Here is a 23,191-nt window from a genome sequence, read left to right as displayed (position 1 = left end):
AAAAGGGACTAATAATTCATTTATTCATCCAGATGCTTTTTAATTGTACCAGCTTCCGCCACCTCTTCTGGCAGCTCATTCCATACATGCACCACCCGCTGTGTGAAAATGTTGCCCCTTGAGTCCCCTTTAAACCTTTTTCTCTCACCTTAAACCTATGCTCTCTAGTTTTGGACTCCTCTACCCTAGGGGAAAAGATCTTGGCTATTCACCCTATCTTTGTCCCTCATGATTTTATAAACTTCTATAAGGTGACCCCTCAGCCTCTGACGATCCAGGGAAAATAGGCCCCAATCTATTCAGCATCTCCCAGTAGCTCAAACCCTCCAATTCTGGCAACATCCCTGTAAATCTTTTCTGAACACTTTCAAGTTTCATAACATCTTACCAATAGCGGCAAGACCAGGATTGAATGCCGCGTTCTAAAAGGGACCTAACCAATGTCCTGTACAGCTGCAACATGACCTCCCAACTCCTATACTCAATGCGCTGACCAATAAAGGCAAACATACCAAATACCTCCATTTCCCACCTACTAACCTCATCCCACCCCCTTGACCTGTCCGTCCTCCCCGGACTGACATATCCCCTCCCTACCTCCCCACCTGTACTGTCCTCTCCACCTATCTTCTCCTCTATTCATCTTCAGTCCGCCTCCCCCTCTCTCCCTATTTATTTCAGAGCCCTCCCCCCATCCCCGTCTCCGTCTCTGATGAAGGGTCTACGCCCGAAACGTCAGCTTTTGTGCTCCTAAGATGCTGCTTGGCCTGCTGTGTTCATCCAGCCTCACACTTTGTTATCTTGGATTCTCCAGCATCTGCAGATCCCATTATCTCTGATACCAAATGCCTTCTTCACCACTCTATCTACCTGTGACTCCATTTTCTCTTTGTTCCGCACAACCATACCATTGAGTATATAAGTCCTGCCTTGATTTATCTTATCAAAATGCAGCACCTCACATACTCCTTCAAAGAACTCCAATAAAATAGTTAAACATGATTTCCGTTTCACAAAACCATGTTGGCTCTACTTAATTACCTTTAACTTATCCAAGTGTCCTGTTATTTTTAATAATATCTCAATTTTAATAATAACTCAACCTTTTCCCCCATGACAGATGTTAAGCTAACCAGCCGTTAGTTCTTGCTTTCTGCTTCCCTCCCTTTTTGAATAAAGAAGTCATATTAGTTATTCTCCAATCTAAACAAATCTGGTTACGCACCAATCACAGGAAGATTTTGAGGCCAAGGGATTTTTTTTTAAAAGAAACACTGATCAGAAGAAACAGAAGAAGAGGCAAAACCATTGGAAGACAGTGGGATAGTAGGATGAGCTTTAGATTACTCCAACTCTCTGAAGAAGGGTGCCAACCCAAAATGTCAACTTTCCTACTTCTCTGCTGCTGCCTGGCCTGCTGTGTTCCTCCAGCTCCACACTGTGTTAAGTCTGACTCCACATCAGCAGTCCTTACTATCTGCTTGGAAACTGTTCAGTTGTGTTGAATGGCCTCCTTCTGTGCTGTTAAGTTTCGATACAAAACTAATTTTTTTTGAACTCATCATTTTTCCCAAGTTTGAAATTGATGAAAAAAGTATTTTAACTATAGTTACCTGTAATTTTACATTTATCTCATGATAACAGGGGCTCCATCTTTGTAACAATTATAATGAAATCGATCATGAACATTGAGAAAATGAAATAAATCAAGATGTATGTTGATTAAAAGAAAGAAAAGCTTTAAAAGCATCTAGGTTGAAGGAATTTAAATAGAAACCAAAGCTACAAGAACCTCCAAGAGATGCAATGACTTTTGCAATGGAGGAAATATGAAGATTCTGTTCAAAATCAAAGTGACAGCCAGAATGTCAATAGATGGACAAACAACAGTGCAGCCAAAGATGTCTGTCATACTATCAAGCACCAATTAATTATATATTCCTACTTCTCAGGTTAGTGTAGGGAATCTGTAAGCCATCCTTTCATGAAGGATTTTAGTGGGCTATTTTTATTTCTACAAATATTTAGCCACTTTCAAAGCTATTTTCTGGTGGCGGCTATTCTTACACATCTGTGACTGTGACACATGCGACTGTGACCTCTCCACTCTGAGTTGCTGGTCTGGCAGTATTGCCACTCACCTACCTTGATAAGGAAATTGTCTTCAAACCTTTGAAAGACCTTGACTTCCTACACAGCACAACTTGTACATTGTGATTTATTGCAGAGTAGTTTCTTGTGGGGGGAAAAAAAAGGCAAAATTATGTCAACAGATGCATCAACTGACCCTTGTAAAATGCTGGTTCAGAGAATGTATTATCACCTAAAACTGAAACAGAAACTTTTAGTCTAAAAAAAAGCAGCTTTTGTCAGCATCAACTATCTTTTTTTACTTTTTATTCTTAAAGCATAAACCTCTCAAAGCTAAAATTTCAAAGTTGGGACTAATGGATCATACATGTTTCGTGTAATGTTGGCTGACACCCATCCCAAGTGGCAAGCAGAATTGGGCGAAGTGGGAGTTGAAGTACAGGTTTAATGATGTAAAAACAAGAATTTATCAGTTTCTTTCCCCATTTCCAACTTCGAATTGGCTTTCTTCCTTCTTTAAAATAAACTACCTGATCTGTTGAGGATTTCATCTACTGCAGTGGTAGTCCATAAATCATGAATGTTCTCCTTTATTCTAATTAATTTTCCTTCCTGTTTAATGTTCAGATGTAATCTCTTGTGGGTTAAATTAATTCTACTTTCCATGTAATAAGAATATTTGAGAGTGATGTACTCGCAGAGCTAATGGAGACTCTCATGTATGCTGGTATAAAATGGTTTCGTCACAAATATCATTGCAAAAAATGTACTCGGATCTCAAATTCAATGATGCTGTTTGATGCAATGATGGGGAGCAAGTGCCTGGATGGTATCTCAAAACTTCTAGCAGATATCTAAAGACAGAAGCTGTGGTTATCTTCTCTCTTATGCTCATTGACATTCTAATGCCTACACGTTTGGAAGGGTCAGAAGAAACAGAGAAAGATCTCAGAGTTCCTGCACTAATTAAAAATCCCATGCAACAATCAACTTTTTGTCACAGTAGAGCATGTGAAAATTAATTTGCTCCATGTTTCTGCATACATTCTCTCAAGTTTATTCATAATGTTGATTTTATACAATAGGTAAAGCTCTAATTCACACGACAGAAAACTTTTTCACTCCTGATAAGGGGACGCGGCCTGGGTACCCAAAAGTCATAGTTGTTGTGGTGGATGGATGGCCCTCAGATGAAATCGAAAGAGCAGCAAATCTGGCCAGAGAATCTGGCGTGAATGTTTTCATTGTCTCCGTTGCAAAAGCACTCCCAGAAGAGCAAAAGATGGTCCCAGACCCTACCTACATGGATAAGGTAAGCTCATTGCACCAGTTATTATCATTAGAATGTAGAAAATGAGGCCTGAAGTCAGCTTTCAGCCAAGCTTGCTCCAATAGTCAATAAAATCATGGCTGATTGGAAGTGGCCTTAATTCCACTTCCTTGCCTGTCTTCATTACCCTAGACCTCTTGTTAATCAAAATTCTGTCAAAGATTTCAATTTATTCAATCAATTGCAACAATTAATGATTCTCTCAAAGAGATCATTCCTTATTTCCAGTTAAATGGGAGACTCCTTATTTTCAAATTGTAATTCTTGGTTCTAGATTCTCCCTTAGGTGCTTCACAAAGTAAATGCTCAGAATATTATATGTTTCAATAAGATCACTCCCCATTCTTCTTAACTCCCATACAGAAAACCTTGTTTTAACTGGCATCTTATAAACTGGCATTCTTTGGCAAAAATTATATACCTGAAATGCTGGATTTTTACATTATTTGCACCTCTTGATTATTCAGAACATTTGATCAACCAGCAAACTCCTGGTCCTATAGGTGTCAGCTAATAAAAAGTTTGCTGTATCTGCCTAACCTGTCATTTTTTCTCATTGGGCAACCTCTTCAACTCAGGAATCAGCTTTGCACATCCAAATTTCTTCAGTTACAAATATGTCCTTCCTTAAGTAATGTGCCCAAAACAGCACACACTGATGTACATGTGGTTTCACCAATACCATGCACAATTATACCAAAAAACTAACTTACTTTTATGCTTCATCTCCCTTGCAATAAAAAACCAACATTCCATTTGCTTTTTAAATTTTATGCTGCACCTGCATACTAACTTTTTTGCACTGTATGTACAAGACGTATGGACGTACATGGAATAGTGTAGGTTAGATGGGCTTGAGATCGGTATGACAGGTTGGCACAACATCGAGGGCCGAAGGGCCTGTACTGTGCTGTAATGTTCTATGTCCTATGTTCTAAGATGCCCAGGGCCTTCTTTGCTACAATGTCCTATCGTCTCATTCCATTAAAATTCTAACTTTTTCCATTCTACCTACCAAATTGAAAAGCTCACGTTCCCACATTCAATTCCATCTGCCAAAGGTTTATTGATTCACTTCTCTCTATTGCAGACTCTTTGTGAACTTTCCTTGTGACTTATTTTTCCTATCTAGCTTCATACCACCAACAAATTTGGCTGCAACACAGTTGGTTCCTTCATTCATGTAATTAATATAAATCATAAATAGTTGAAGTCACAGCACTGATTCCTGAGGCAACTAGTTAAGGTTTGTCTTTCTGGTAGTTGGCCAGTCCTCTATCCAGGCTAAAATATAACCTCAAAGTACGTGCTCATATCTTGTACAGAAACCTGTTTCGAGGTACCATATTGATAGTCTTTAAGAATTTAACAAAAAAAAATTGCTGAGGCAATGTGGGAGTTGCTAACCGGGTCAGCATTTCTTGCCTCGAACTAGTTGCCCTTGAAGTGGTGGTCAGCTGCCTTCTTGACCTGCTGCAGACCATTGCTGTAGGCAGACCCGTGATGCCATTAGGGAGGGAATTCAAGATTTTTGGCTCAGCGATATTGAAGGAATGGTGATATAGTTCTAAGTCAGGAAGGTGAGTGTCTTAGAGAGGAACTTGCAGGTGGTGGTGTTCCCATTCATCTGCTGCCATTATCATTCAAGAAGTAAATGTTCATGGGTTTTGAAAGGTCTAAAGAGCTTTGGTGAATGCAAATATATAACATACTGATTCACTTCTTTACATCCTCAAAAAACTCTAGTAAATTTGTTAAACACAAACAAGCATTTGAAATAGATCCAGACCATTCAGTCCCTTGAACCTGTTGTGCCATTAGAAAAGGTGATGGCTGAAAGTGGTAAGGCTTGCCATATTCTTTGACTCCTTTATTAGACAAGAGTCTCTATACTTTAAAATATTCAATGACTGTCTGTACCAATATAGGACGAAAAGCTCCATCGGGTCTCAATATACAGATAAAAACAAAATCCTCCTTATTGCCATCCTAAATGAGACACTTTTTGAGACTCTGTTGCGAGTTCTATTTTCTCATACAATGGCGGGGGGACATCTTTCTGGTATTCACCTTGTGAAGTCTACTTAGGTTCTTATAGATTTCAATAAGATTGCCTTCCCTTCTTCTAAATCCATGGATACAGACCTAAGATAATACCCCCCATCACAAGAATCAATTGAATAAAATTTTTCTGAATTGCTCCTAATGCAGCTACGTCCTTTCTTAAACGAGGAGGTCAAAGCTGTACATTGTACTCAAAACACACATTGTGCAACTGTACAAGAAATTTTCTACTTCTATATTGTATTCCTCTTGCAATAAACATTGCACATGCCTTATGAATTATTTGTTGCACCTGCACACAAACTTTGTGATTCATCTACTAAAAATGCTCTCTACCTCAGAATTCCACAACCTGTTTAAATAGTGTACTGCTCTTCTGTGGTTTCTGCCAAAGTGGACAAGTTCACTTTTTCTCACATTTTACTCCATCAATTTTTAGTCTTACTCACTTAACTCATCTACATTAATTTAAAAATTCTTAGCAAACTACTTTCCTACTTTTTGTCACCAACAAATTTTCAACCATAGAATTCCTTCACCAAAGTCTTTGGCAATTTTTTGAGGCCCCTGCAATGATCCCTGTGGCACTCCACTTGTTACATCTTGGAAACATGGCAACAACACATTATGCCTACTTGTTGTTTCCTGTTAGTTAAACAAACCCCTGGTATGCTTATATGTTACCACCTGTGCCATTAGCTCTTATTTTGCATAGCAATCTTTAATGTGGCAATACGGCAAATAACTCCCAGAAAACTAAGTACATGATTTCCATAAGTTCCCCTACATCTACATTGCCTGTTATTTCCTCCAACAATTCTAAACATTACAAGATCATGACATTTCTTTCACAAAACTACACTGTCACTGCCTGATTGCTTTAAGATTTTCTAAGTACTCTCTATAGTATCTTCTTCATAATAATTTCCATATGTGAAGCCAACTATCCTAAAGTGTCTTGTTGCCCCTTCTTTCTTGAATACAAGAGATAGATTGACAACTTTCCAAACTGATGGGATCTTTTGAAAATCTAGGGAATATTGGAAAATTAAAGCTAGTGCATCTATCACCTCAGCAGCCAACCCCTTTTAAATCCCCAGACAAAGTTCATCAGAACGTGGGGAGGTGTCAGCTTTTAGGTCTAATAATTTTCTCACTACACTTTCCTGAGTGATTCTAATCATTTTATGATCCTCCCTCTCTTTCAGCTCGTAACCCAATTATCTCTGGGATATTATTTGTATCTTCTGTAATAAAACCAAATCCAAAATACGATCAATTAATTCTCCATTTCCTATTAAAATTCAGCAGACTTTTCTAGAAGATCAAATTCACTTTACTTACTCATCACTTTACTTACTTTTTTCCCCCCCTTTTTTAAAAACCCACAGAAGCTTTTACCATCTGTGTTATATTTCTAAGCAGCTTTTTCTTAGGATGGAATTTCTCCATTTTTAGTATTCCTTCATTTTTTTGTTGCTTTTTATGTTGTCCAGTTTTCTAAACTTGAATTACAGAATCCCTATAATGTGGAAACAGGCATTTGGCTCATCAAGTCCACACTGACCCTATCCTATCCAGACCCAACCCCATGTAACTGAAACCCTGCATTTCCCATGGCTAATCCAGCCAGTCTGCACAATCCTGGTCTGGACACTATAGGGCAATTTAGCATGGTCAATCCTCTTAACAATCATATGGAGTATGTGCAAACTCCTCACAGTCACCCAAGGCTGGAATTGAATTCATGTCCCTGTGCTGTGAGGCTGCAGTGCTAACCATTGAGCTATAGTGCTGCCCCATGCCATGATATTTTTCATACAATTTGACATCGATTTTAACTTCCTCCATTAGCCTGGGTAAGTGTCTTCCCCCATGGGCTTTCTCAAAGAATAGATTCCCTACAGTGTGGAAACAGGCCCTTTGGCCCAACAAGTCCACACTGCCCTTTGAAGCATCCCACCCAGACCCATCCCCCTACAACCCACACACTCCTGAACACAATGGGCAATTTGGCATGGCAAGCCCACCTAGCATGCACATCTTTGGACTGTGGGAGGAAACTGGAGCACCTGGAGAATGTGCAAACTCCAAGATTGGAATCGAACCTGGGTCCCTGGTGCTGTGAGGCTGCAGTGCTAACCACTGAGCCACCGTGCCACCCTAAATATATTTTTGCTGAATGTAATATCTTCTGAAATGTCTCTCACTGCATCATATTGACCTATTCTGTAACCTAATTTTCCAGCTCACTTCAGCCTGGCCTGCCTTCATATGCTCATAATTGCCTTTATGTTTGAAATATTAACCTTATACCCACTTTTGTCGCTCTTAACTGAATGCAAAACTCAATCGTGACTGGTAGCTGGAGACATATTCACCCTGACGTCATTACTCCTATCTTATCGCACATTATCAATTCCCTAGAACATCTGCTCTCTGGCTCTTGAACATGTTGCTTTCATCGTCCAGACTACCTTTGCCAATCTGATTCACCCAATAAACATGGAGATGATAATTACTCATGATTATCACCATATCTTTCACTTAAGCCTCCATTATTTCTTGCTGCATATGCCATCCAGCAAAGTTCTTTCAGAAAACCAAGACAACACTGATAGTACTATGACTTTCTCAATGTCCAGCTACTACTACTACTTATTTTATTCATATTATTTTATTCATTCTATTTCATTAATGGATATCAGCATTAGTCCAGCTATCTATTAGCCTCCTGCTTTCTATCTCTTTTTCTTGAATAAAAGGTGTCACATTTGCAACTTCCCAAACTATGAGGGCTTTTACAGAATCCAAGGAATTTTGCAAAATAACAACTGATTAGATTAGATTAGATTACCTACAGTGTGGAAACAGGCCCTTCGGCCCAACAAGCCCACACCGCCGCTTGAAGCATCCCACCCAGACCCATCCCCCTATAACTCACACACCCCTGAACACTACGGGCAATTTATCATGGCCAATCCACCTAACGTGCACATCTTTGGACAGTGGGAGGAAACCGGAGCACCCGGAGGAAACCCACGCAGACACGGGGAGAATGTGCAAACTCCACACAGACAGTCACCCGGGGCTGGAATTGAACCCCAGTCACTGGCGCTGTGAGGCTGCAGTGCTAACCACTGAGCCACCGTGCCGCCCTACTGTATCCAATATATCTGCAGCCATTTCTTTTAAGACACTGGAATGCAGACAATCAGGTCCAGTGACTTGTCATCCTCAAAACTCATCAGCAATCCCATTAATTTTTCTCTTTAAGGCTCGTTCTAAATTCCTTCCGCCACTTCATTTTCAACTGTGTTTCAGGTGCTTTTTGCATCCCCTACAGTGAAGAAGAATACAAAATATGTTTTCAGAATCTTTGACATTTGTTTGATGGCTATTAATAACATTCCGATCTCACCTAAGGGACCATTGCATTCTTTAGCTAAACTTACCATTAATCTTCGTAGCACTGTCTTTCAATTTGATTTGCACTTTAAATTCCTTAATTGCCATGGATAATACACCTGCTGGTAGTCTTCCTTCCTGAATGAAATACTCTCTGAAAGTTATGAAACATCTCACTAAATGCCTGCCACTGTATCTCCACCATCTTACTTTTAACCTATTGTCCCAGTTCACTTTAGGCAAGTCTACTTTTATACCCAAGTATTTGAAGATAGCACTTGCAGGCACACATTTTTCACACTCAAACTGAGCATGAAATTCTGTAATATTATGATCACTCATGCCTAATGTACATTACCAGATCCAAAATAGCTTGGTCCCCAGTAGCCTCAAGGATGTGTTGTTCAAAAATAAAATGTCTTGGATGCAGGCTATCAACTCATTTTTCAAATTTGATTTTGCCCAATCAGTATGAAGATTAAAGTCATCCCACTGTATAATTACTTGGGCCTGCAGACCGCTCCCACCAATGATTTGTTCCCTTTGCTATATCTTATCTCCAACCAAACTGATCAGACACCCTGATCTGCTGAAACCAAAATCATTTCCTGTAAATGAACTGACCTTATCATTTATTATCAGAGATATGCTAGCTCCTTTGCCCTTCCCTCTTGTCCTTCCAAACCATTAAATATCTTTAAACATTCAAGATGTCTCAGTGCTGGCCACTCTGCAATCATGGCTCTGTAATTGCTAACAGACTGTAACCTACAGCCTTTCAATGTGACAAATTAAATAATGCAACCTGTTGTATTCGACATTTCTAGTAATAAATAAGATGAAGCATTTGCAATCCACGTCAAATGACATTTCAATAATTTCCCTCGGCTTTTTCATAAACTTTGTCATGTGCATGTGCTGCCCATCAATTATGAAAGCTTTGCTTTTTGCCCTCATTATCTCCTAACTTTGTTACTTTTAATAGGTGGAACAAATATTGTTTAATCTATGCATTTCTAAAGGTTTCTGAGCACATATTATGAAATTAACAAATTTGCTACATTTTACATATCTTGAAAAGTAACAGATTCATTGAAACACATCTCAGCTAGATACACACTTTGGGAGAACCGTAAGGAGAAAGCCTAAATACAGTCGATAATGTGCAGAAATTGTAATGGGTTTACCACAAATTCCATTATATTATGGACAAACGTGCAGAACAATTTGTGAATGAAGTAGTTGGACTGAAATCTGGTTTGTAGCATAAGAGCAATCTCACAATTACACCAAAAACATACGCTTTAGAGGGTTCAGTCATCTTTTATTTCATGCCACATTTTGTTTCTGAGTATTTAATGTCAACAAAATGTAACGTTAGCAATAAATATTGGTTTCTTTACTGCGATAAATTTCACCAGCATTTAGACGTTTGCTAATTCCATTTACGCATATCAAATGTAGACTTTAACTTCATATTACTCAAAAATACCTCCAAACCAAGAGCAAATGTGGCAAAAATTCCTTGCCATCACCTGTAGTATTGCACGATGATTACTTTGCACCTTTTTCGTTGCTTTCACAGATTGTTTGCAGAAACAATGGGCTCTTTTCCTATGCTATTCCAAACTGGTTTGGGACATACAAGTTTATAAAACCTATAGCACAAAGGTTGTGCTCCTACGACCAGATGACATGCAGTAGAACTTGTTATAATTCAGTAAACCTCGGCTTTCTTATCGATGGATCCAGCAGTGTTGGGGATGCCAATTTTCGCACTGTTCTGAGCTTCATCACTGAAATTGTGAAATCCTTTGACATTCATCAGATTGGTGCAAGAGTTGGTGCTGTCCAGTTCACATACAATCAGAGAACTGAATTTGATTTTGGTGAACATTTAACAACGGACTCGGTGCTAAATGCTATCAAGGCTATCCCTTACTGGAGTGGTGGCACAGCCACTGGGGAAGCAATTACTTACACCACAAAGAATTTGTTTGGAAAATTGAAGAACAGCAATCTGAATGTGCTGATCATCATCACTGATGGCCAATCTTATGATGATGTTGAGGTTCCAGCAACTGTGGCACATCAATCAGGTAACTATTGTTTGGATGTTAAAAAAACACATCAGCTACATTAGTGCAAATTTGGGGAATTCTTTTCACGGTAACAATATTTAAAGTAATTCATATATAAAAATACCAGTTTACACTTCACACTCCTGAGGCTTCTGACATCACATCATTTCCCAGGTGAGGAACAAAACAGCCAATACACTCCCAGAGATCAACATATGCTGGTGCAACTAGTCAGAAAGAGCTGCTCAGGTTTAATTGTCAGAGATAACAACGTGAAGAGCTGCATGGACACAGCAGGGCAAGCAGCATCAGAGAAGCAGGAAGGCTGATGTTTCGGGCCTAGGCCCTTCTTCAGAAATCTGAAGAAGGGTCTAGGCCTGAAATGTCAGCCTTCCTGCTTGGCCTACTGTGTTCATCCAGCTCGACATCTTATTATCTCAGATTCTCCAGCCTCAGCAGTTCCTATTATCTCTGAAACAGTGGGTTTAATTGTCTGCACATTGCTCTCCTTGATGTTTTAATGAAGATCTGTATATTGGTTTGTGGTTGGAGTCGTTAGCTGATTCACTGAGCTGACTGGTTTTCACGCAAACATTTTGTCTCCCTTCTAGGTGACATCGTCACTACTGTGCAGCCTCCGTTGAAGCACTTTTGTTCTGTCCCGCTCTGAATTTATATGGTCTGGTCTGTCGTGGCGTGCAGTCTTGTTTCTGGTTTTGTACTGTAGAGGTATGTAGATGGGGTCTATTTCAACATGTCTGCATCATTGCTTGAAAACCAGGCCTCTAGGAATTCTTGTGCTAGTCTTTGTCTCGCTTGTCCTAATGCTGTAACTTTGTCCCAGTCAAATTGATGTCCTTTTATGTTGGATTGTATTGAAATGAGGGAGAGGTGGTCATGCTGTTTTGCTGCAAATTCGTGTTCATGTATCCTGGCGGCGAGTTTCCTGCCCATCTGTCCTGTGTAGTGTTTCTCGCAGTTGCTGCATTGTATTTTATATATCGCATTTGTCCTGCTCACTGTGACTAGGGTGTTTTTCATCTTTGGCAGTAACTGGCAAAGTGTGGCTGTTGGCTTGTGTGCCATCGTTTTTCCAAGTCGTCATAGGAGTCTTGCAGTTTTCTGATGAAGGGTCTAGGCCCAAAACGTGAGCTTTTGTGCTCCTAAGATGCTGCTTGGCCTGCTGCGTTCATCCAGCTCCACACTTTGTTATCTTGTAGTCATGTCTGATGTGTTTCTGACATAGGGCAGGGTGGCCAGTGTTTTGGGGCATTGTGTCTTCTTGATGTTTTTTTTTAAACCAGACATCAGCAGACGAAGCTGTTGGGATAGCCATTGTTTGCAAAGACACTGTATAGGTGTTGCTCTTCATTTTTGCACAGTTCTGGGGTGTTGAAGGCGTAGCAACAGGAATTATGCAAAAATGAAGAGAACACCTAAACGGAGTCTTTGCAAACAATGGCTATCCTAAAAGCTTCGCCCATCGATGCCTGGCAAACAAACAACACCAATAAGACACTGTACACTCCACACACTGGCCAACCTGCCCTACGACAGAAACACATCAGAGCTGACAAGAGTCCAAAGACCTCCTGGAATAACGATAGTACACAAACCAACAGCTAAACTTCACCAGTTACTCTCAGAGACAAAAGACTGTGTAGCCACAAAAAGCAGGACAAATGTTACATATAAAATACAATGCAGCAACAGCGAGAAACACTACATAGAACAGACAGGCAGGAAACTCGCACCAGGATACACGAACACAAACTCGCAACAAAACAGCACAACAAACTCTCCCTCATTTCAGTATACTCTGACATAGAAGGACATCGATTTAACTGGGACAAAGTTACAGTATTATGACAAGCAAGGCAAAGACAAGCACTAGAATTTCTAAAGGCCTGGCTTTCAACCACCGATGCAAGCATGTTGAAATAGACCACATCCACATACCACTATGGTATAGAACCAGAAACACTGCCCGCCATGACCGGCGGACCATATAAATTCAGAGTGGGACAGAACAGCAGTGCTTCGACAGAAGGTACACAGCAATGACGATGTCACCGAGAAGGGGATCAAAATGTTTGCATTAAAACCAGTCAGCTCAGCAAACCGACCAACAAGTCCAAGTTTCTCTCCTTATTTCATGAATGCTTTCTGGTCATACCTGTAATAGCAAAGATAAATATTTTTAAGTTTATGTAAGCATGACCATACCATACATAGCAAAACATTTTTGCTAACCCCATCTTGTAAAATATTTAGGCTGAACAATTAGTGATAAAATCACTGATCTCGTGTACCTCTAAAAATTTATTTTCTTTTCAAAATCTACAGCATATTCTTAAAAAAAAGATTTTTTAATAATGACACATTTGGCCAAAATATAAGCATAGCTATAGTTAGCCAATACAAATAGAATATTGAGTCCAACTGACATTTAAAGTATATACTGTTGAACAAAAAGTGCAAGTTTTTCTCAAGATGAGGCGTTTGTATTGAAAAAAGCATGATGGAAGAAAATTATCTTTAACAACTCTGGACTAGAATTATTGTTAGTGGTCTCTAGAATTTGCTTAAAAGGATCTATTCAGTCAGCAGAATTGTCTGCGATAAAAGATATTTTCTTTACCTTTCAAATTAGAATCTGAAAATTGAGGAATTAAACTGGCACTGACTTGGACATTAGAACCATAGCAATAAGAAGTTTATGCACATGGCTAAATGGACTATTGAGTTGGTTTTCAACACTGGAACTTTTTCATAGGAGTTCAAGATTTTCTACATTTTGTTTCAGGTACAGTCATATTTTCAGTTGGAATTTCATGGGCAATGGAGCAGGAACTGAAAGCAATGGCTTCAGAACCCAAAGATGCACATACTTTCTTCGTGCGAGATTTCCCAATGGTGTTCAAGCTCGTGCCTGATATTCTCAAAGGCATCTGCAAAGATTATTTGGCTGTAGCAATGTGATCCAACAGCTACCGTGTGCCTTGATATTCAAAGGCAATGAACTGATTCTTGTCATCAATACTAACAAACATGCTAGTGCATTATTTTGTAGAAATATAGGCCTGGATATATTAATATATGGTACTGCATATGCTATTTCTACTACTTCACAAATTATTCAAAATAAAATCAGGAATTTTAAGATTTAATTAACATGGCAGTATGCAAGAATGCCTTTATAATCAGAGCTTGTATGGTGATAGACAATGTACTGCATGTTTGAGATAAATGTTGGTACTGTTTCAGTAAGAGTGTTTAAAAAGTGTGTTGGTCATTTGATTTCAGTTAAAGGTTCTTTACATAAAATGACTGGTTTAAAATGTATCTAACATGTCCTTATTGTCTGAATGTTGTGTAAGCCAATTTACAGATACCTTACAGTTTAAAATGAATACCAGTCTATTAAATTTGAATGAGCGACCAAGTGGGTATTTGTGCTTACAATAGTTCTAGTAGTAGATAAGGTCATGTCCAAAAATTTAAATCCTGAAGAAAATTATCAGCTTGAAAATGGAATCAATTCCAAGCACTGGAAATCACCTTGCAACTTGTTACCTTTTTAGAACGGACTACATCCTTACGGTGTAGAGTAGAATGTCTTCAAAAATAAATTTAAGGTAGTACAGTTTATTATATTTCTTAGGTATGATAGTGATTTTTTTTAAAGAAGTGCTTTTTAAAATACAAACTGCACAAACAACGAACTACTCACAATCTCTTGGAATTGATTGCTCACATTATCACAAAATAATATTTGCAGATTAAATGTTCAATTTCTCATGTTTTGTTTATTGTACATAAAATATTAACTTCAACATTTGGCCCACTGATAACTTGACTGCCAAATTACCAGAGACAAGAAAATAACATTTTAAGACAATGTGGGCTTCTTCTTCCATTCTGCTTCCTTAGATTTGATAAAACAGGATCTTGCCAGTGAATCACAATCACTAAACAAAAGAAAAAAGAACTGCAGATGCTGCAAATCAGAAACAAAATCAAAATTGCTAGAAAAAAAAATCAGCAGGGCTGGCAGCATCTGTGAAGAGAAAATAGAGTTAATGTTTTGGGTCGAGTGATCCTTCTTCAGAATTGAAATCACTAATTATCTTGGAAGGGCTAATAATTCCATGCACCTTAACTGATAATTTCCTAGAACTTAAAATTTCCCCTACTACCAGGCTACAGTAAAGTGAATTCTGAGGTGAATCAACTTGCTTTCGGACTGGAGAGCAGAAACAATTGAAGTAAAAGCTCGGCATTCTGAACTCTTAAGTGTATAGTATCAGACCGTGAACAGCAGAAGTTTCCATTCTAAGTATATACTAACCTAATCGATGGCATCTGTATCCCTGGACTAGGAAGTGAAAAATGAGCTATGGTTCCCATTCTTGATTGTAATCAAGTAATTGTTGCTAGAAAATGTGAAAGTGTAGATCATGGTTAGAAATCAAACTAATCCCATTTGTTTTGCCCTTTGTGTTTAAAGTGGCCTTTGATTACTGTTAACAATCTCACAATATAAAAAAACCACTGAGCCAAAGTGTAGGCATGCTGGTCAAAGTGATGCAACCATACATTGCAAGAAGACATGGCAAGAGACAGAGAAGGAAACTTGGACAGAAACATATACATCATCCTTGTCTCTTTGTATAACCATTCCACAAAATCAAGTTTGATATATCCTGTTTAAATCTAGGCCAGTTTCCATTTGGTAGCTGAAATATCTCCACAAAGGCTAGTAGCCCATTACCAAGTACCCCTTTATTTACACATGCACAGTCCATTGGCACTGGCCCAGCTATCTCAGAGAGAGAGAGCAGAACCCTTGTTACTCCTTTTTATTTTCTCCCCTCTTTCATTTTTTAAATATCACTACACCACTGCCTTACAGCGATAGTGCTTATTTCTCCCCACAGCACCTATGTTGTGTGAGCATCTAAGTACAAGAGTCAGTAAAAACACAAATGTGAAAGACAATTTTATTCTGCGTTTTCACTGCCAGAAAAAATGCTCACGTGACCAGTGAATCATTAACAAGTAAAGTTCAGAACGAGCAATGCTTACATGAAAAAGGTCAAGGAGTGTGTAGGGATCAAATCAAAATAGAGTTGGCGGAGGCGGGGGGAAATGGGAGGAATCTCCCGTTTATATCTGTTAGGCAGGGCTCCCTGATTGGAGCTGTTAACTGGTCCAATCAGGAAACTCATATTCTACAATGTCCACCAATCTGACTTTGTTACAATCACTACAAAAATTGTGTTTAACAAGAACAAATGGAAATGAAATTTTTTAAAAATGGAAGCTAACTAAAAAGTATTAAAAATGGCAAAAACAACAAAACTGGCTTGTGACTTCTATTCCATGCCAGTGACTACAACATAGGTGTATCAGGAAAGAATCAAGTGACATTAAAAACATATATTTACCTAATATTTATTTTGTAACTGTCATTAAAATATGCACCTTAAAAATTGCTTTTTTACTTTACTTAAAATGGTTTGGGCATGTTGAGTAGATTGACAGATGCATGACACATGAATTATAATGTGGATAAATGAGAGGTTATCCACTTTGGTAGCAACAACAGGATGAGAGATTATTATGAATGCTGATGGATTTGAACATGAGGTGGTGTATCAAGATCTCGTCATCCTTGTATGCCAGTTGCTGAAAGTAATCAGGCAGCTAGTGAAGAACACAAATGTTATGGTGACCTTCGAAGTGACAGAATTCGAGTACATGAGTAGCATTGTTTTGCTGCAATTGCACATTAACTTGGTAAGAACACACCTCGAATAATGTGTGCAGTTTTGTTCTCCTTGTCTGAGGTTGGATGTTCTGGCTACGGAAGGTGTACAAAAATGTTTATCCGACAGATTTCTGGCATGGCAGGGCCAACATGTGAAAACAGATTGGATCGTTTAGGACTGTACTCATCGGAGTTAAGAAGAATGGGGTTGGCGGGGGCACAAACTCATTGAAATTTTAAAAATGCTAACAAAGCAGGGCAGGGTAAGTGCAGGAAGGATGATCCCAATGACAGATGAATCCAGAACCAGATGTGGGGTAGGCCATTTAGGACTGAGATGAGAAGAAATGCCTTCACTCAGAGTGGTGAGCCTGTGGAATTCTTTGCAGTTGAGACAAAATATTGAATCTGTTCTTAGGATTAAAACAGTGACAAGGCATGGTGGGAAAGCAGGAACATGGAGTACTGAATTGGATGATCAGCCACAATCACACTGAATGGCAGAGTAGGCTTGAATATATGAATGATCTACTCCTGCCCCTAATTTCTGTTTCTAAAGTAAAATAGATGCCGAAATTCAAAAATAAAAGCAATAAGCACCAGAAATATTCAGCAGGTGGGGTCACATCTATAGAGAAAGTCACATAGAGAACAGGATTTTCCAATCCCAGGCAAGGCAAGAAGAATGACAGATAGGTGAACTAACACTCGACATTCTTGACATTGCAGTGAACGTTAGCAATTAAGCTCTCCAACCACAAAAGATGGCCTGACCACAGCAGTGCTAAGTATATCTAAATAGATTAAAAGCCCAACTTGTGGAATTAATTTGTCCTTCCCAAATAATTTCTGCTCAATGAAGGAACTCAATACTTCAGATATCCAAATAGATATAGCAGTATCTTTCTGACAATTTGCACTTCTTCCTAGACGTCTGCGCAAGCACTTGGTGTGCCTATAGAGATACAGCTTTTAAAGCCGAGGGTGACTTTGTGCAATGCTGTGAGTTCAGCAAGCTTAATTTCTTCCTAAATTTCTGTTTCCCACTTGCCTGTAATTTACTGTTTAAATTTAAAATCTAAACCTGACTTAAGCAAGGAAATGCTTTTTGTAGGCGAGGGCAGTTGAATTTAATAAGGAATCAAAGAAACCATCTTAAACAGGAAAAAGCTAGCCAAAGATAAAAATGCAGAAATATAAAATCAGATGATAAGAGTTTATATCAATATTTAACAAAGAAACATTAACAAAATGAGTATTGTTCCTATAGAAATGTTGAACTAATAGTGGAAAATAAGGACAGGGATGATAAATTGAACAGCTATTTTGCTTTGGTCTTCCCTTTAGTGGGTACAAGTAATAATTCAAATATAGCTGTAAATCAGGAAATGGAACTTAAGAAAATTACAATCAGCAGGGAAGGAGTACTCCGCAAATTGAAGTTGAACTGACACATCCCTGGGTGCTGATGTATTTCATCCTAGGGTCTTAAACAGTGGGTAGTGAGTTTGAGTTGGCTTCAATTTTCAAAAAATTCTCTAGATTCAGGGAAAGTTCCATTAGAGCAGAATAAAAGTGAATGTAATTCTTACATTCAAAGGAAACAGAAAGCAGGAAACTACTAGAGATAAATGTTTCACGGAGCTGTGGCAAACCTCCTAGATAAGTTCCACCAAAATTGAGTGAACCAAGAATCTGTAAAACAAGGGGTGCAGTTAGAGGTGCATCTGGGTTAGAAGTTAGCTTTATTTGATTCCCCAGTACCTATTTATCAATATATGCAGACAGTTTAGAGTGGGAACAGTCAAAGTTTCAGTTTTGCTTCGGTGAAGACTACGTCTCTCTGAATTCAGAGCCAATAGGCATCAATAGTCAGTAAGGGCAACATTGCAAGCACAGAGAATCCTAATTTCTGTTCATTACATGAATCCAGGTGCTCCTCTGTCTCAATTTGGATTTTGAGGGAAAAGCAGTTGAAAGATTTCCACGAGTTTGCAGCTTGTGGAGAAAATCTATAGTGGTTCTCAGAGCTACACGGTAGAAAGGCATCAACAGAATTAGCTGCAGAGCTGTGGGTAGGTAGTTGGATCTCTGACTGCAAACTGATAAAAGGAGTTGAGGCATTCAAGTAATAGGCCTGTGAAATTTGGACAATGCCATAATCACAAAAGGAAGGGCTCTTCATAGAACTTTTAACTCATGGAATATTAAGGAGAAGCATGTTTCAATGAACTGTACCAAACGTTCTGGGTTAGTCCCAGCAAAGGTGAACGAACCTTCAAGATTTGGTAATATAAGGGACCACTCAGGAGCGGAGCTAGGGGTGCTGGTGGAAGAGAAGTAAAACTGAGTTCAAACCATACATAATTTTTAAAAGTATTATGTTGATAATACTTAGTTTATTGTACATCTCAAGAATTAAAAATGAAATGTGCTTTTATAGCATCATACAGCATGCAAACAGACCATTTGGTCCAAATTATCCGTACCGACCAGACATCCCAATCTGACCTAATCCCATTTGCCAGCAATCAGTCCCCGTCCCTCTAAACCCTCACTCATATACGCACCCAGGTGCCTTTTAAATGTTGTAACATATCCGCCTCCACCACTTTCTCTGGCAGCTCGTTCCATACACACAACACACACTGCATGAAGAAGTTATGCCTCAACTCTTGTTTAAATCTTTCCCCTCCCATCTTTAACCAATACCTCTAGTTTTGGACTTCCCTACACTGGGAAAAGACCTTGGCTATTCACCCTATCCATGCACCTCATAAACCTCCAAAAGGTCACCCCTCAGCCTCTGACGCTCCAGGGAAAAGAGACCTAGCCTATTTGGCCTCTCCCTAAAACTCAAACCCTCCAGACCCAGCAACATCCTTGTAAATCTTTTCTGCAGCCCTTCCTGTAGAAGGGTGACCAGAATTGTATGCAGTACTCTAAAAGCTGCCTTGTCAACGTCCTGTACGTTCACAAATGGCATCTCAAATGGTATATTTAACGTTCTGACCAATAAACGCAAGCATGCCGAACACATTATCCACCACCCTATCTATCTGTGACTCCACTTTCAAGGAAATATGCACCTGCACCCCTAAGTGTTTGGCAACACTCCCCATGGCCCTACCATTAAATGTAAAGTCCTGCCCTGGTTTGCCTTATCAAAGTACAATACCTCACATTTATCTAAATTAGGTTCCACCTGCCACTTCTTGTTGAAGAATGTGAAAATCTTGTCGCTTGCTTCTGTTGGTTAATTGATGGGCATTGTTCAGATTTTAAATTTTTGGATTTTATTGTCACGGGTACTCAAGTACAGGAATACAGAAGCACATGAAAGGTGTACCATCAGCATCACCACCTCAGCACCATCTGAGACTCAAAAGGCAGGATTAAAAACAGAAGCAATATTAGAAGAAACTGTCAAAACAAAACATCCAGATCATGCCATTAGCCCTCTTCACCAGAAAAACAAAGCAAAAAAGTCCATCCCTCAGTCTGCTGTAAGAGTGACCTGTACCTACTTTACGCCAAACGGCCCATGTTTGAAAGACACAAAATGGCCGACAAGGGTTAAATCAAAATGGGACAGCCTGCTCTAACATTTATGTGAAACACAAATGGTAACTTTGAACAAAACTACTCCAAGGTCAGCAAAACAACCTTACCATCAACCATGCAAAACAGTTTTGACAAGAGAATGGCCTATGAACAGATAAGTGACGTGGACAGCACGGTTGGTAGCACTGCTGTCTCACAGCGCCAGAGACCCAGGTTCAATTCCAGCCTTGGACGACTGCCTGTGAGGAGTTTGCACGTTCTCACAGTGTCTGTGTGGGTTTCTTCCAGGTGCTCCGGTTTTCTCCCACAGTCCAAAGATGTGCAGGTTAGGTGGATTGGCCGTGCTAAAGTGCCCATAGTGTACAGCAGGGTGTCGATCAGGTTGATTATAGGGGAATGAGCCTGGGTGGGATGCTCCGAGGTTCGGTGTGGGAGTGTTGGGCCAAAGGGCCTGCTTCCACACTATAGGGATACTATGACTAATTCCAGCCTCATTAATGAAAGAATGATTGTCCAGAAAATGAAAAACACCGGGGGCAGCTCTCAACCCATAAACCAGCCAGATTAACTCTCTCAGCAGCAGCAAAGACAAAAGCTAAAGTTACTTTGTAGTAAGTAGTTGCTTCGTTGAAACTACCTGCAATATTAAGTAGACTCTAGTTGCAAATTCCTTAATCATAGAAGTAGCTTTAACATGTAACTAAAGTATGATACAAGCATTAGAGGAAAAGCATTTAAAACTAGACGTGAAGCTAACTTTAGGAAACACCTTATCTTGCACTCTGATAAGACAGTTTGTTCACAACCCATTAATTACAACGTGCTAAGAGCAGAAGTAGCTGTAAAACTTTACAACGAACTTTATAATAGAAATTAACCTTAGAGCAATTAGTTAAAACTAAGTGTTTTTTGTATTTTTACGTATGTAATTACGACAGTGGGAAATACAAGTGGAATGACTGAATTTGATAAACGAAAAGCACATGTAAAACAACGAACAATAGAATTCAAGCTGTCCCAACAGATAAGCAGCCTGAGACAGATCAAAGGGTGTTTAGCCAGTAGGTTTGGAATGCGAATGAATAGGATGCATAAAAGATCGCAAGGCCTCGTGATTACAATGGTCTGGTAAACGTTGTAAGATCATGGGAACCTGGAGCTATCCAGAGGAATGCCCATCTTGTATTAGCTGTCCCACAGGATTGGGTGTATAGATTAAAAGGAAAGGACAGTGACTACACTGTATTAGATTATTGCAACTGAAAATGTATAAAATGCTGTATTTCACTGTAAAAATCAGAGTGTGTCATTGATCTCTTTTCCTGTGCCAAAGTTTAAGGGAAAATTGCTTTCTCACATCTAGGCCAGATGCAGGGAAGATCCTTTGGGCTTTTCCTGGCATTAACTGGTTTCTGCTTGAATAAATATCCTCCACTTGCCTGAACCCTGCCTGCCTCCTAAATCTTTGTCCTTGGTTGATCGATATGCTCCTACATCTGCAAACACTCAGGTGCCTGAAGTCTGCCGCAGCCAGAATGCCACCACCTCTGTCATCAGGCACCCCGATGTATCTATGTCCTGGAGCCTCACCACTGGATCTGTGTCGCCGTCTTGCCGCCGCCGATGATGCTGCCATGTGCCCACGCTGAGCCAATCTCAGGCAACGCAGCTGCCACTGAAGCTGCCAGGTCCCGAACTGGGCTCAAACTCAACACTGGACCCACGACACCAAAGCAGCTCCTACCTCATTCCAGTTTACAATGCTACCACTACCTCCTCCTGGGATCACCATTTCAGCAAAGGAACTGATTTCTCCTTTAAAAATCACAAAACTTTTCTTTTTAGAATTACTATCCCTTTCTAAAGATTAATTATTCTGTTTGAATGACTTAAACAGAAAAAGACACAATGTTCAACTCACTGACTCACTAACCAATGAAATAAATAGTTTGTCCTATTTACCCTATAAACTTATATCATTTTCAGCATCTCTAATCATCATAATTCTAACAAAATGTGCGATCAATGTCTCTGGCCTCTATTCCCTGGTATAATCTGTGTGAATCTCTTCTGCACTTTAGCCTTCATTGAATAACCAAAAGTGAAATCAACGTAGTAATAAGAATCTAAATAATTGTTTACACAGGCTTGGCATTACCTCTGTACTTTAGCGATTTCAAAAAACCGACAATTCCATTAACAACTTCTTTAGCAGCTTTATCAACTTGTCCCCCCACACCCACCTTTGAACTTTCACATATGGCTCTTTTAAATTTTAATCATTAAGTGTTTACATTATTTTTTCTACTTATTCTTCTTAAAAATTTTCTCTCTATTTCTCTGGATTAAATTTTATTTGACACTCACCTGCTAAATCTACTAACCTGTGTAGAAGCTATTTTCATCCTTTTCACTGTAAGTTACAGTACTGATATATTGGTAGTGACTTCTTATCAAAGATTAGATCATTCAAACATATTTGAAAAACATATATTGCTGCATACATTTTTTGAAAAAATTACCAGAAGAGATTTAGGAATTTGTGCAAGGATTCTGAATGATGAATTCAAAATGCTTTGTTTCAAACGTATATTTCAAGTTCAAGTTATACTTTATACTTCTAACAATTATTTGAAAATGTGATTTTACCAAAGGACGATGCAATTATACCCCAAAGGCTTTAAAAAAAACTCCCTATTCTAAATAGAAAAATGATAAAAGAACGGCCATAATTTCAAATGTAAACCTTATTTTAAATATTTAGGACAATTAGGGGTATTCTGGATTTCACAAAACACAAAACATTTTTGAAGCTACACAATTCAAGTAATATAACAAACACTAGCTTACAGGTACACCATTTAATATTTATTATATGCA

General features: G+C 39.0%; 1 protein-coding gene across 3 annotated transcripts in view; it reads left to right on the top strand.

Annotated features, from left to right (window-relative positions):
- coch (coagulation factor C homolog, cochlin (Limulus polyphemus)) overlaps positions 1 to 16,420 on the top strand; it is a 74,937-nt gene extending 58,517 nt beyond the window's left edge. For 2 of the 3 annotated variants that reach the window (XM_048538581.2, XM_048538580.2), the window contains exons 10-12: positions 3,177 to 3,403; positions 10,479 to 10,992; positions 13,781 to 16,419. In XM_048538581.2, the coding sequence (XP_048394538.2) occupies positions 3,177 to 3,403; positions 10,479 to 10,992; positions 13,781 to 13,956 (917 nt within the window). In that variant the 3' untranslated portion in view covers positions 13,957 to 16,419. Of the gene's footprint in view, positions 1 to 3,176; positions 3,404 to 10,478; positions 10,993 to 13,780 lie in introns of all 3 variants that reach the window. The other variant, XM_048538579.2, reaches the window with a different exon arrangement.
- The last annotated feature ends 6,771 nt before the right edge of the window (positions 16,421 to 23,191 follow it).

This window comes from Stegostoma tigrinum, chromosome 10 (assembly GCF_030684315.1).
Source record: "Stegostoma tigrinum isolate sSteTig4 chromosome 10, sSteTig4.hap1, whole genome shotgun sequence".
Taxonomy (NCBI): Eukaryota; Metazoa; Chordata; class Chondrichthyes; order Orectolobiformes; family Stegostomatidae; genus Stegostoma; species Stegostoma tigrinum.
The sequence above is the reverse complement of the archived record's forward strand: the minus strand, read 5'-3'. Positions and strand labels throughout refer to the sequence as shown.